Here is a 13,922-nt window from a genome sequence, read left to right as displayed (position 1 = left end):
CTTAACGGAATCTGCCAAATTAACACATCATAACAGTACAGGTTAGAGCTGCAGTGGCTTCCATTTTTCTTACATGATGCAGCAGAGCTTTTTCCCACAGGTGAAGAAGGGAGGGAAAGAAAGCCAGGTGTTAAATCCTTTAACACAGAAGCAATATTCAGTAAGCTCACACCAAGAACATTAAAAAAAACACCTCACTGTATTCCACTCAAGCATACAGAGGCACACCTCCATACACATCTAGGCTGGCCTGAGGTGCAGCAAATACAAGTTGAATCGGAGAATCTCAACATGCAGAGGAGGAGAATCTGCCCCTTTTTGCTGATTTCATACTCCTTTGTGTCTCAGGCCCCACATGATGTGTATACAATTACCTACCCTTCCTCTCCTCACAATGGGCCACACAGTTGGATGATTTTGGAGACTTGGCAAGGCTGATCTGGGGGCATATTCAGTAGCTTGGTCAAAGATTACCTAACATAATAGTGAAGATACCAGGTTAGAAAGGTTGAGATAGGGAAGCCAGATACAAACATGCACAGCCTACCTCAGATTTTCATAGCAGTCAAGTTGTGAGGCTTCAGATTTGAGCTTCTTTTTCCTCTGATTTTTTTTCTTTTTTGAAACCTGGTGTATTTGTTTCTGTCTGTATAAGAAGGAATAACAAAGATCCCCTAAGTGGGGTGGAGATGTTACCCATGATGTGGCTCACAAGTGCCGTATTGGAGCTGTGCAGTAAATACACTATGGAAGCTAAGGATATGTTATTAGATATACTGCCTAATAAATTACCCCAAATTCTGGAAAAGATATTCAAATACAACTGCTAGAATTATGTACACAACAAAATGGAAAGTAGATATCTGGTCCTTCCTAGAAGAATGGGAAAATAAACTTGCTGAATATGCAATAATGGCAAAATTAACAGTTTATTTCAGAAGTAAATCAATCATGAAATTTGATGAAAGGTGAAGTGCGTATTATGCAAGCAGGCAATAAATTTAAAACGAGTAGTCAAAATGTATACAAATGTATTGAAAGGTATACACAGAACAAGAATGAGTTTTAAATGCAACACCTTAACTATAAATATATAAAGAAATGGATGCTCAACAGAAATATCCTCTACCTTGTTATTTTGAGATATATAACCAATTTTCTTTCTGTACACATATATTATTGTTAAAAGTTACACTGAGTAGGTAGAGATGGCAAAAATATACCAAATTTATACTAAAGATGAAATCAATAATATAGAGGCAAAACATATTAGTTATGGATTTTGAAACACAAAATGTTGAATATAAATGTACCTAAAAAGAAATATTATTGTATTTTAGAAGAGTTGGTTTTTATACCCTGCTTTTCACTATTCAAAGGAGTCTCAAAGATGCTTACAATTGCCTTTCCTCCCTCTCCCCACAACAGACACCCTGTGAGACAGGCGAGAGAGCTCTGACAGGATTACTCTATAAGAACTGCTCTAACAGGACAGTGACTAGCCTAAGGTCACCCATCTGGCTACATGTGGAGCAGTGGGGAATCAAACCTGGCTCTCTAGCCTCCAATCTTAACTGCTACACCAGATATAACTTCCTAAAATAAATTATATATATCCAAGGATAAAACTTGCCACAAAAGTACTCTCAGATAATGTGGGGGGAAACCAAAAAGTTGAGGTGAGCTCTAAAGGGAGGAGAATGCATGCCAGGGACCCCCCCCCCCCATGGATATGTACGCTGAAAATGAATGGAAAACATGTGTAATAGGACAATGTCTTTTTGTGTTCCCTGAAAACAGGAAAAAAATATCTTGTGCTTTTGTAGCTTGTGTTTGCTGCTAACGATGGAATAGACATGGCTTGTCTTCAAATGACCTTCTACTGGCCACAATCATACCCAGCCACACTCACCCAAGCATTTATGCCTTCAGCCTAGCATTCTATAAAACAAAAATAAATCCAGTTACATTTGGTGCAGGCTAACATTACATGTTGATTCAAAGTAAGCAGAAATGCAAGTATTAATCATTTTAAAAAAAACATACATTCACTAGCCTTCAGTTAAACAATACCAGCTGTACTACCACAGGTTCCATTCACTTGTTCATCTTCCATTGTTATATACGTCATCAAATGTAGGCAGACATCAGGCAAACAAGTCAATCAATCCCTGTGCAAAAGGATAAATGGACAGAAATCTGTACTTTTAACTGTATGAATCCTAGAAGGGTACTTTGACAGCTAAACATCTGTATGTAAACCATAACATTCTTGTCCACTTATCTTCTAGGTATTTACTTAATTTGCTTTTCCCCTTGCTGTAACTTCAACTTCAACTTAGCTGTCTAACTGACAGTTTGTGAACAAACTTAGAATTTTTAAAACTTCCCAACAATCTTGTTTGCCAATTACATACCCAACATCATGGGCAAGCTAAGCAGTAAGCAATCCTTTGTAAGTTTCAAACCTTCTTTAGTCAACAAAATGATATTTTTGTAATCATTTTTTCTTCTTCTTCTAAACATGCTTGCTCAACCATGCTTATCTTGTTCTTCTTTTAACTTAAAAGTCTGGTATTAGAACTTAAACATGTTTTTTTTTTTGTCACAGATCTGTGCTCTAGTACTTGAGATGTAAATGACAGCATTTTCTCCCATTTCAGGCAACTAGCTGTTGGGTAACTCCAATAACAGCGGGGTGGTGGTGACAGTAATAGACAGGTTCTATAAATATGCACCAGTACCAGGTTTGTTGATATGTTCCCTAGACATCTACATTATAAAGACCATGCACTGTGAGCCTCTTTTTGGTATACATATGTTTCCATTCTTATTCCCAAGACTTCAAATGATTCCATAAGAATCATTCCATAAGAATCATCAGACTATAAGCACAAATTAGTTTTACCTCATGATGAGGTCTTTGTGATAAGGATGCAAAAGAAATTCTCATATTTTTCTGGACTGTTTCTACACTGGGAATACCGCTGCCCCAGCTCCTGTGCAGGAACACAAATCTAAGGTGAATGAGGTGCACGGGGCCAGATGCTCCCCTGTGTGGGAGCAGGAAAAGGTGGGGCAACCTGCCCCAGCTCAAACTCCAGCCTGCAGCCTGGTGTGAATCCTCCGGTGCAGAAACAGTCCTGTTTTTCAAATCACAGTATTGCCAATGTTTTCTTTTGTATGATAGTACAGAAAAAGAAAAAATGAATTTGTCCAATTGCTTGTCAAAGGTCAAGCAGAATATACAACATCAATATATATAATTCTCAACATGGGCCCATTTGTGTATTAAAAATCCAGACATAAACAGCTGACCCAGATTTTTCTACAAACCTGAGAAAAGCTTCTGCTTTGCAGAAAAACCTGAAATTTTTTAAAAAGTTACAAATGGATTGGGGAGTTAAATCTCCCCCATAATTGAGGCAGCATTTAAGAAACGAATGCCCTCTGAGAATCAGTGGCCATTGTTGGGATTGCTAGGCAACTGTAGCCATATTGTCAGTCTTGAAACCTTGGATTCTGTATGTAAAAGACATAGAAAGGACCATTTTCAAGCCTAGGAATAACTACAGGGCAATTTGCTTCCCTGCAATTTGTGCAGGTCACTTAGGTGCGATGGTAGCTACCAGATGACTTGAAGCCACAACTGAACAGGCTCCAGTGTAGCCTCTACACAGCTGTGTAATGTAGCTGTGCCTGGCAGTGACTATCATAAAACTCACCTAAGCAACTTGATAACAATTTTTGCAACTGTAGAAAACTCTTTCCAGGGAGAGTTTCTCTGACCACTTATACTGTTTATACATTGACATATAGGGACTGCTTTTCTGTTTATACTTTTTTGGGAAGGGGGTTCACAGAAGTGATTTTTTATTTACATTTATTTTATTTATTTACTGACTGCCTTTGAATTTTCTATTCAAGCTTAAGGTGACCAGATTGTCCCACTTTTGGAGGGACATCTGGGGGCACCTGGCAAATTGTACTTATATTGAAATTTATATATATATGAGCCTCTTGTGGCACAGAGTGGTAAGGCAGCGACATGCTGTCTGAAGCTATCTGCCCATGAGGTTGGGAGTTCAATCCCAGCAGCCGGCTCAAGGATGACTCAGCCTTCCATCCTTCCGAGGTCGATAAAATGAGTACCCAGCTTGCTTCCTGGGGGGTAAATGGTAATGACTGGGGAAGGCACTGGCAAGGCCACCCTGTATTAAGTCTGCCATGAAAATGCTGGAGGGCATCACCCCAAGGGTCAGACATGACTCGGTGCTTGCACAGGGGATACCTTTATATATATATAAAGGTATCCCCTGTGCAAGCACCGATATATATATATATATTACAATGCTATTTTTGCATTCTGTGCATTCTATGAAAATTTTTGTTGCTCCATATAGACCAAATTTTTAATCAAGAACCCCCCCCCCCCGGTCAATGGTGTCCCGCTTTACCAATGTTAAAATCTGGTCACCTTATTCTAGCTTTTGCCAATAAAAATGTCTTTGTGTCTTCTTGTAAACTCTAGTATTATGTAGCCCCTCTTTCTCAGGGCAATTCTGCTAGGTGTGGGCATCAGTGTGATGTAGTGATTAGAGGTTCAGATCCCCAGTTTGCTGTGAAAGCTTTCTGAGTGACTTTTGGCAAGTCACTCTCTTTCAGCCTAATCAACCCTACAGAGTTGTTGTGAAGATAAAATGGAAGAGACTGATGTAAGTGACTTTTAATTCCCATTAAGGGAAAAGGTGGGGCATAAATTAAGTAAATAATAAAACTGAAGATTGGGAGAACAAATAAAAGAAGGGTTGGTTGGTGAAGTAGGGAAATGAGAAAGGATATGGAAGCTGCCAGGAGGAGAGAAAGAGGAAGTAGTATGGATTAGAAGCTACAAGGAGAAATTCCTTAAGGAATCTCTGCTTGTATCTGGAGGGATTTTTTTCCATTTTATATAGCCCATGATGATGATGGTTCCTTCAAGTATCTATGATAGCATGGAAAAGATTACCTTCTTACTTTAAAGGAGAAAGGTACATGTTCAAAATGCGTGATATGTAATGCAGTTAAGTTCTGTCATCTTGGAAAATCTTTATTTTGATCCTGTTGAGCCAACTTGCTGTGGTGGTTAGGAGCACGGACTTCTCATCTAGCAAGACAGGTTTGATTCCCCGTTCCTTGGCATGCAGCTGGCTGGGTGACCTTGGGTTCGCCACAGCACTGATAAAGCTGTTCTGACCAAGCAGTGACACCAGGGCTCCCTCAGACTCACCTACCTCACAGGGTGTCTGTTGTGGGGAGAAGAAAGGGAAGGCAATTGTAAGCCACTTTGAGACTCCTTCTGGTAGAGAAAAGTGGCATATAAGAACCAACCGTTGTTGTTGTTGTTGTTGTTGTTGTTGTTGTTATACATCAGTAATATCAGTATTATTTTCTAAGGACAGGTGCTCATAAGGTAAAGTATATTTTACAATTTTTGCAATTTCCTTAAAATATTTTATTTTAAATTAGATTCATAAGTATTTAGTAATGTCTCATTTATGGCTTTTTCTTTTAAAAAATCAGCCTCTTTATATTAAGCAAAATAAGTTTTAAACTGGAGAACAATAAATGGTTTACTTCATTCTAATCATTCTAATCATCAATTAACACCTATATGATAAACCATCTGCCATCTATTTAAGATCATTAATCTAAATGAAGACATTTTCAACCAGCATTCACTGCAATACTATTACAAATCACAATGGGATAACTGGTATTAACTAGTAAGGCAATACTCTTTATATAAAGATTTTTTTAAACTTAAACCTTGTTGAATGGTGCTAGAAAATGCCTGCTGAGAGCAAGTGGTAACCTAAGTCCCAAACTAGTCAGTAAGTGTGCTTAGAAAAAATCTCCTTGGGTCCTAATAAAACAGGGAAATCCCTAGCCCAACTTTTCAAGTATTTTTTTTAAACCAAGAAGGCAGAACAAAAGAGAACGTCATTCCTCCAGACAGCATAAACTAAATATACTCTGAGCATTTAATTCTGACACTCAGAAAGTAATGATTCTCAAAGAATTATCATTCTTTCGCTACTCAAATTTTTATCTGTGCATTCACTGATTAAAGATGACAGGATAAAATTGTACATGTCTGTATGGAATAGCAGATCTCTATATGTGTGTGTGCGTATGTGTATAATTATATGTTGTACTAGGATATATCAGCTATGCTATTGTATGCAGAAGATAATAACGTGTCTTCTATTACATGTGTGTTGTTGTAGGAGACATTTGATCTCAGCACAAAAGCTGATGAGGTTGAATGCCATTTTAAAACATGCAGTTCCATTTTATTAATCTTTGTTAAACTGAGCAAGTTTTTAAAAAATTTTCTTCTCTGATAATATGGCAGCAGATTGCTCGGAGGGCAATGGTAAGTTAGTGAATATTTAGTTTTAGATAGATAAGGTTTGTACTGAAATAACATATTTTTATCAATTCTTAAATAGGTTACTCAAAAAATGCAACCTGCTCCATTAATCTGATATTTTTTTAACTTAGTGTATGTGCTTTCATAAAGAGGCAAAGCAAGTGTAAATATTTTTTCTTATGGTTCACACACACACATATGAATATATATGATGCAATAGCTATCAGGTTCCTGCATATAGGTTAGTTTTGTTCCATAAGGTGATTTCACCTGTTTCACCTTAGTCAAAGGAATGTAGGCCAAACTACTACTTAATGCAGGGGTAGCCAACCTATGGTCCTCCAGATGTTATTGGACTACAATTCCCATGAGTTTGCTGGCAGGGGCTCATGGGAATTGTAGTCCATGAACATCTGGAGGACCACAGGTTGACTACCCCTGCTTTATGGGAGCAAACCAGATATGTACATACTTCTTCATGGATCTTACAATAGCCTTCCGTTCCCTTAACTAAGGTGAAATAGCTGAGAAACAAGCTAAGTACAGAGGATAGAAATGCTGTCAGCCAGAATGCAAACTCAGTACTATGTATGTTTCACATAGCAAGAAATACAGAAAAAAGCAATAATCATAGAATCCAATTGCAAAAGAATCCTGGGCTTCATTTTATAAAAGCTGATAAAGCCTCTAGCTGGCGTAGACAAACGCATCTAGCAACCTCTAGCTCCAGATGGAGACACATTTCAGTCAAATTATGTATCCTCCCTGTTCAGTTGTTCATGAATTAGCATCTCAAAGAGGATGAGGATGTACATCTACATTGGCCACATGTATGGAAGGCAGCTTACATGCAAGGACCTCTCCTGATAGCCAGCTTGATGCAGTGTTTAGGAGCGCCAACTTCTAATCTGATGACCTGGGTTTGATTCCTGGCTCCTCCCCACATGCAGGCAGCTGGGTGACCTTGGGCTCGCCGTGGCACTGATAAAGCTGTTCTGACCGAGCAGTAATATCAGGGCTCTCTTAGCTTCACCCACCTCACAGGGTGTCTGTTGTGGAGAGAGGAAAGGGAAGGCGACTGTAAGCCATTTCTGGGACTCCTTCTGGTAGAGAAAAGTGGCATATATGAGCCAACTCTTCTAGATTGGAGCACAAATTTGTAGGTGATATTATTCAGAATTTGACTTTTTGTTACAGAATTTAGGCTTCTTTGGTATAGTATACTTGGTATACTGTACTGAAAATTAATGAATGATGAAATACTTCCTCATACAAATTGACACCTAGAAGTGCTAAAACCTATATGTGCAAATATGTGTTCAAGTATCTGTGCGCACTTAAGTGTATACACTAAATAGCTTGTTGATATAGTAATAAAGAATAAAGAAATCCAAGTTTACATTCTGAACATTTTAAAATTATAATGGGTTATAGTATAGATTTAAGCCCTGATTCTTGGTGATTATATTTTGTTAGCTTCCTAGATAGATGATTAATGATACCAAGAATGGTGGCAGTATTGATTTGCATGTAATGGTATAAGTGGTTTAAATCCAGGATTGTAGGCACAGCTAAGGCTGCAATCCTATTCATATTTACTCAGTGACTTGGTTGGATTGCACTGTGTTGTGCTGGATCAAGGATCTGGCATTGGGAAATGCCATGCTACTTTTGGGAGGGGATTATTTAGAAAAGATCATAGTTACAGAATCAGATTTAAGTGTTTGGTTTTGATAACCGGCACAAACCTACTTCATAATAATTGTTAACAATTTGTTTGAATATAAAATATTCAGCTTTAGATTATTTTCACAAGTGCTTGACTTTACACCCCTCCTTAAATTATATTGTATGAATTAGTATATTTTTCTAGTGCATAAGCATTTTTTTACAAATTCTGTTGGATCGTCATTGTTTTTTAAATTCAAGGACATAGTACTATCTTTCAGTTGTGAGAACTAGTGACTTCCCAAAAGAAATCCAGATTTGAAAGCACTGTGGTAAAAGGGGTGGGCAGCCTGATCCTCTGCATTTTTGCTCAGACACTGTATTCTTTGTGTTTATCCCTAGGTAAATAGGATTAGTATTCTAGGGAGGTAAAATGCTTTCAGGCAGTTCCTGTACTCTGAAGTAAATCCCACTGTGAAGTATGCAGTCAACATGTTTAGGGTCGCTGCTGTTAAAAATGTGTGTATTTTTCTATTTTTTTTCTAAGCATTATTTGTTCATTCAGTAAGGTTTTAGAGCATGATTGATTTGAAGGCTGTTTGGTCCTTCCGGAATGGTAAAGGACACCCAATTCTCAAAATTCTTAACAGTGAGATCTGATTCACCTGTGTATATACTAAAGCAGGAATAAGCAAATTATGTAGTACTTGAAGCACATCTAGTTAATTCATGAGGTAGATTGCCTATTGTAGTATATAATAACTCAAATTAAAGAAATGGCATAATATAAGACATCAGTTTAAAAATATCAATGAATGTCTTATGTTCTCAAATATTGATGTTTTAACATATTATGTGGTCAATACCAAGTGAGATAGTTAACAACCAATTCCATGTAAATCAATATATAGTTTTTCTGACTTGATCATTAGCTTGTTCCTAATTCTGGAAACATCTCACAAGAAACCCAATATATATATATATATATATATATATCAAAATTCATATTCAGCAGGACTATCTTTCTGTTTCATGGTGTTGATTTAGTCCTCCTCACAAAAACAGTTGTTTTAAAAAATCATTTTCCAAAAATACTGATGTAATTTAATACCAGTGAAATCAGATTAAACCAATATTGTGTCATTCTTGTTTTCAGATGACCATCTTTACTACATAAAGGTTTGAGTTATTATATTAGTTACAGTAGCTATGAATATTTTTTCTGCTTAACGTTGAATAGTATTTGTAGGGCAAAGAGTAAGAGCATAATCCAGTCATAATTAAGCACCTTATGAAATTAATTAAACAGTGGTCCTTAAATTTAAAATATACTGCTGGAGAAAAAAAATAGATTTAAGACCTCAGCCCTTAATTTCCAAAGTGTGAACAGGACAGAGAGACTCACTTAGAAATACCTGCAGACTAATTTCTGTAGTCTGCACAAAATTTTCTTTTAATACAAGTTTCTCATGTCTAAAGCAAAACACCTGTGTGTCACATTTCTTGTGAATGTTGTTTATTGACAGATATAAGGCTTTTAAAAATTGGTAAGTGTATGCTGTTAAACATTCATTAGCTTTAAGGTCACATGATGTTTGATATTATTAATGTTACTAAACAAATATAAAGGTGGTAAATAAAATGATGTAATTTATGTTGGGATAGTCTTGCCAAATAGCGGAAAGAGTATTTTAAACAGTGGTAATGTTTTAACTTTCTTTACACAGCTCTCAATAAATATAATATTCCTAGAAACTAATCTAATACGTAAACCATTAATTTGTTAAGGAAGCACATTGTTATACGTTTGGGCATCATTTTACTGGTTGATAATAAATGCAGGCTATTTTAGTTTACTGAGACGGACAGTGTTTCTAATGAATTTGTACAATATCCATCCTATCATCAACTTTACTTACTTTTTTCCCTTGTATTTTTTTCTTTCATACAGGCCATGCAAGTAAAGGTACAGGTCAAAGTGCATGATGTGTCTGTATGTTTTAGTGTTAGAGATGACCAGGCTCTCAGCATTCTTTCCATTGATCACAGCAGTGGCGTCACAAAGGGAAGGTACATGTCCTGCCCAGTGTATGAATCCTATTGGAAAGCAAAGCAGATTTTATCCAATCATCTGTTTTTACGCTTCAGCACACTTCTTCCATATAGGTCTGGGAACTGATTTTATTTAGAAGAAAAATTAGTCTGACCAGGCCTCCGTTCTGCCTCTGTTGCCATGTTAATTTTATATTTTAAATGGGAAAAAACTGGCTTCTTAGAAATGGTTAATTCAACAGACTCATGAACATGCTGTCATTTTTTAACATTTGACTCTAGAAACAAACTGTCATCATGCTTGTCTACAAAGGTAGCCAACTCTTCTCAAGAAACTACTTTATCCTCTTTGCTGCCCTCATTCCCCACAATCAAAATACTAAAACTACTAGTTGTAGTAAATGTCTGTGTACGCTTTTGTACTATTTAAAATTCCCATCCTTGAAATGAAATTAGAGGTTCAATCACAGAAATAATTCAAATGGGAAAAATCGTTTAAGGCAAAGGAGTTAAAAGACAAGGCGGTGAGATTGTATGGCTGTGTTTCTATGGCTGCAAATGTACAGATGATTTTAACATCACACAAGCAAGCCATGGCAACCACACAACACTTCATAATTGCTGATGCAATCTCTCTTCCAGTATCTGCACAATTTCAAATGCAGTGGTGGTATTATATAATGCTTTCCCCTGCCTCCCAATTTTAAGATACCTTAACCATTCACTCTGCATTGGAAGGTAGAAAGAAAGATGTTCACTAATTTAATGGAAACAATTAGAAATACATCTAGCACAGATGCGCACCTTTCTTAACGCAGCGAAATACATGATGTTAGAAGGGTATAACTCTTGTTAGGATTACACTGATCACATGGCAGTTTACATCAAATAAGGAGAAAGTATCCATTAGCTTCAAGCCACATTATGAGCCATGTGTTACTACAGCTACCCAGAACTTTAGGAAAACATGGGTGCCTCTACATGTGGAAGAGATGAGGAGGAGATACAGATTTAGCCTACTACAGGGCTAGAAACCATAGACAGTTGCCTCTGTATACAATTCTATATGTTGGGATTAGCTACCCAGCATTTCCATTAGGGTTGCTTGCCAGCATATGGTATTAAGTAGGAGGTGGGGACTCCAAACTCTTGCCAGCATATGGTATTAAATAGGAGGTGGAGACTCCAAACTCTTGTTTACACAGACTGCCACCCAGAAGTATGTACCTCATCTAGAATGTGTGCTTCTCATTTTTGTTACCCAGATATAGAACTCTGAACCTATTCTGATTGAATTGCATCTTATTCACATCCACCTACTTTTCCATTGTGGATTTCTATAATCTTCTGGGGTTATCACTACTCTTCTCTATTTGGTGTTTGCAAATGTTATTAGTAGTCTCTCTTTCTCCACCTCTCATCATTATCATTTATGAAAATATTGAAAAGTACTGGACCCAGAAGCAAGTCCTGTGGCACCCTCCTCAATACCTCCTTCCTATTAGATGAAATGCCATTGACATCTAATCTTTGGATGTGGTCTTCTAATCAGTTCACTGTCCACCTAACTACTCTACAATCCTGTCCACAGTCCTCCAGTTTACCCATCAGAACACCATGGGGAAACCCTGTCAAACAAACAATGTCATAGTTGTTACCACAATTCAGTAAATTCATCACATGATCAAAGAAGGACATAAGGTTGGTCTGGCAGGACTTGTTGAAGACAAATCCATGCTGACTTCCCTGTATCACCAAGTTATTCTTCAGTTCTCACAGAATACCCCCTTTAAAATATGAAGGATCTTTCCTGGCACAGAGTTCAGATTAAGTGATCTATATCTTCTTGGATCATTCTTCCTTCCTTTTTCAAAGACTGAGTTCACTTGCCCTCCATTGGCACATGTCCTGTCCTACAAGCAATCTTGATTGACAAAGGCCCTGCAAGCTCTCTAAAAGTTCTTTGAGCACTCTCAGATACACACCACTTGGTCTGAAGGAATTGGTAGTCATCCCAATGCAGCCAGGTGCCTCTCAACAGCCTCTCTGTCCATGTCAACCAGCAGCCAAGTATGCCTTGCCTCCTATATTCTCTAGATAAACCTGTTATTTTCTTCATGGAAAAAAAAATGAGGCAAAATAAACACTGAGACTTTCTGCCTTCTCTTTGTCATCTCTCAGAGTTTCTTCATTTTCACCCAACAGTGGGTCTATCACTTATTTTACATTGTGTTTGCTCCTCACATATCTAAAGAAGCCTTTATTGTTGTAGTGATCTTCCATGGTCAACCTCATCTCACTCAGAGCTTTGGCTTCTCTGATGGCTGACCTACAGTGCCTAGCAACCCTCAGATATTCTTCTTTAGAGCTATGTCTTTCCCTCCATTTCTTGAACATTTTCATTCCCCCCTTAGCTCATTACAGAGTTCATCCACATCCACTTTCTCAAAGAACTCCAAAAGACTGCTGAAGAGGAAGCCATGCTGATTTCCCCTCAGCAAGCTTTGTTCTTCTATATGCCTAATAATTCTGTCAAATTAGAGTTTCTACTAATTTGTCTAGGATAAACTCTAATTAGCCTGCAATTTCCTAGTTCTCATTTGGACCCCTTTTTAAAAAAACTGTGTAATATTTGCTGATCCACAGTTTTCTTGTAAAGTGGCTGATTTTAGTGATGTTATTTCTATATAGGTAGTAGAAATGATAAACAGAGGCTAATCTACACTCCCCCACCTAACCCTCCCCCCCCCAAGAAAAAAACCCCAAACTCAAACCTTAAATGGATACTAGATAGTGTACAGAAGACATTACTGTTGTTACTCAAGACATTACTCAGGATATTGGTATATGTAGATGCACTATAATATTGAGTAAACAAAGTTTTTGTACTGGTAATTTACGAAGGCTAACATTTGGTGGCAGAGACAGAAAGGAGTATATTGTCATTTTTAAATGTATTTTCCATTTATTTTAATACTTTTGTCCAGTAAAACTGAAGTGAATATGGGGAAAGTTGTCTTCCAAGGAACAGAAAAAAGAAAAACTGTATGTGACTTTACCTCTTCTGTAAAATCAGTTACCTCCCCTGATTAAGAGACTAGTGACGCCACTGGGTCTTCGTAATACATTGTGGCATTTGTTTGTCTGCTATCAAAGTAGAGTACAAATTAATGTCATTATAAATATAGAGCCATTAACTCATTGCTGCTGTAGAAAACTTTTTCTAAGGCATTTCCAGAAGCAAAGCTTTGAGGCAAATTACTCCTTTGCAGTTCTTAGACATTTAAGTATACCACCACATCATGTTTTTGTTTACTTCAAACTGAAAAACATGTAGGAATGGCTAGATGCTTTGATAGTTTCCATTAATAAGAGAGCTTTGCAACAATTTACCGCATGTTTGCACACTATTTGAATTTTCTCCTCTTATCAGAAAGGAAATTTTGTGGTAATTGTTGACAAATGATCCATATTAGTATGTCTTACTGTACCAGTATGCCAAGCTTGTACAGTATAAATACTTGCTCTGGGCATTAAAATTTCATTTGCAGAGCTAAAAAGAGGTGGAGGGTTATTAGCAAGCATTTGCTATATGTAATGATTACATGCTGTGGACCCAATCCTGAATTCATGTGTATGTGTATCTTCTCACAGGGTCAGTGGGTGTCTTTTTCATACATGCAATTCAGAAATGGGACATTTTTGTGGCTGTTTAGTGTGACTTTGTTCATAGTGTGATGTTACCAATGAGAAATGTTGCTGTTGCTCAGAGCTTTGATTTGCTGCC

General features: G+C 37.3%; 1 protein-coding gene across 1 annotated transcript in view; it reads left to right on the top strand.

Moving 5' to 3' along the window:
- Positions 1 to 13,922, top strand: part of RYR3 (ryanodine receptor 3) — a 367,896-nt gene that overhangs the window by 265,282 nt on the left and 88,692 nt on the right. The window contains exon 70 of the mRNA XM_077322945.1: positions 10,035 to 10,049. Coding sequence (XP_077179060.1) covers positions 10,035 to 10,049 — 15 coding nt within the window. The remainder of the gene's footprint in view (positions 1 to 10,034; positions 10,050 to 13,922) is intronic.

The sequence above is a fragment of the Paroedura picta genome, chromosome 2 (genome assembly GCF_049243985.1).
Source record: "Paroedura picta isolate Pp20150507F chromosome 2, Ppicta_v3.0, whole genome shotgun sequence".
Classification (NCBI taxonomy): domain Eukaryota; kingdom Metazoa; phylum Chordata; class Lepidosauria; order Squamata; family Gekkonidae; genus Paroedura; species Paroedura picta.
The sequence above is the reverse complement of the archived record's forward strand: the minus strand, read 5'-3'. Positions and strand labels throughout refer to the sequence as shown.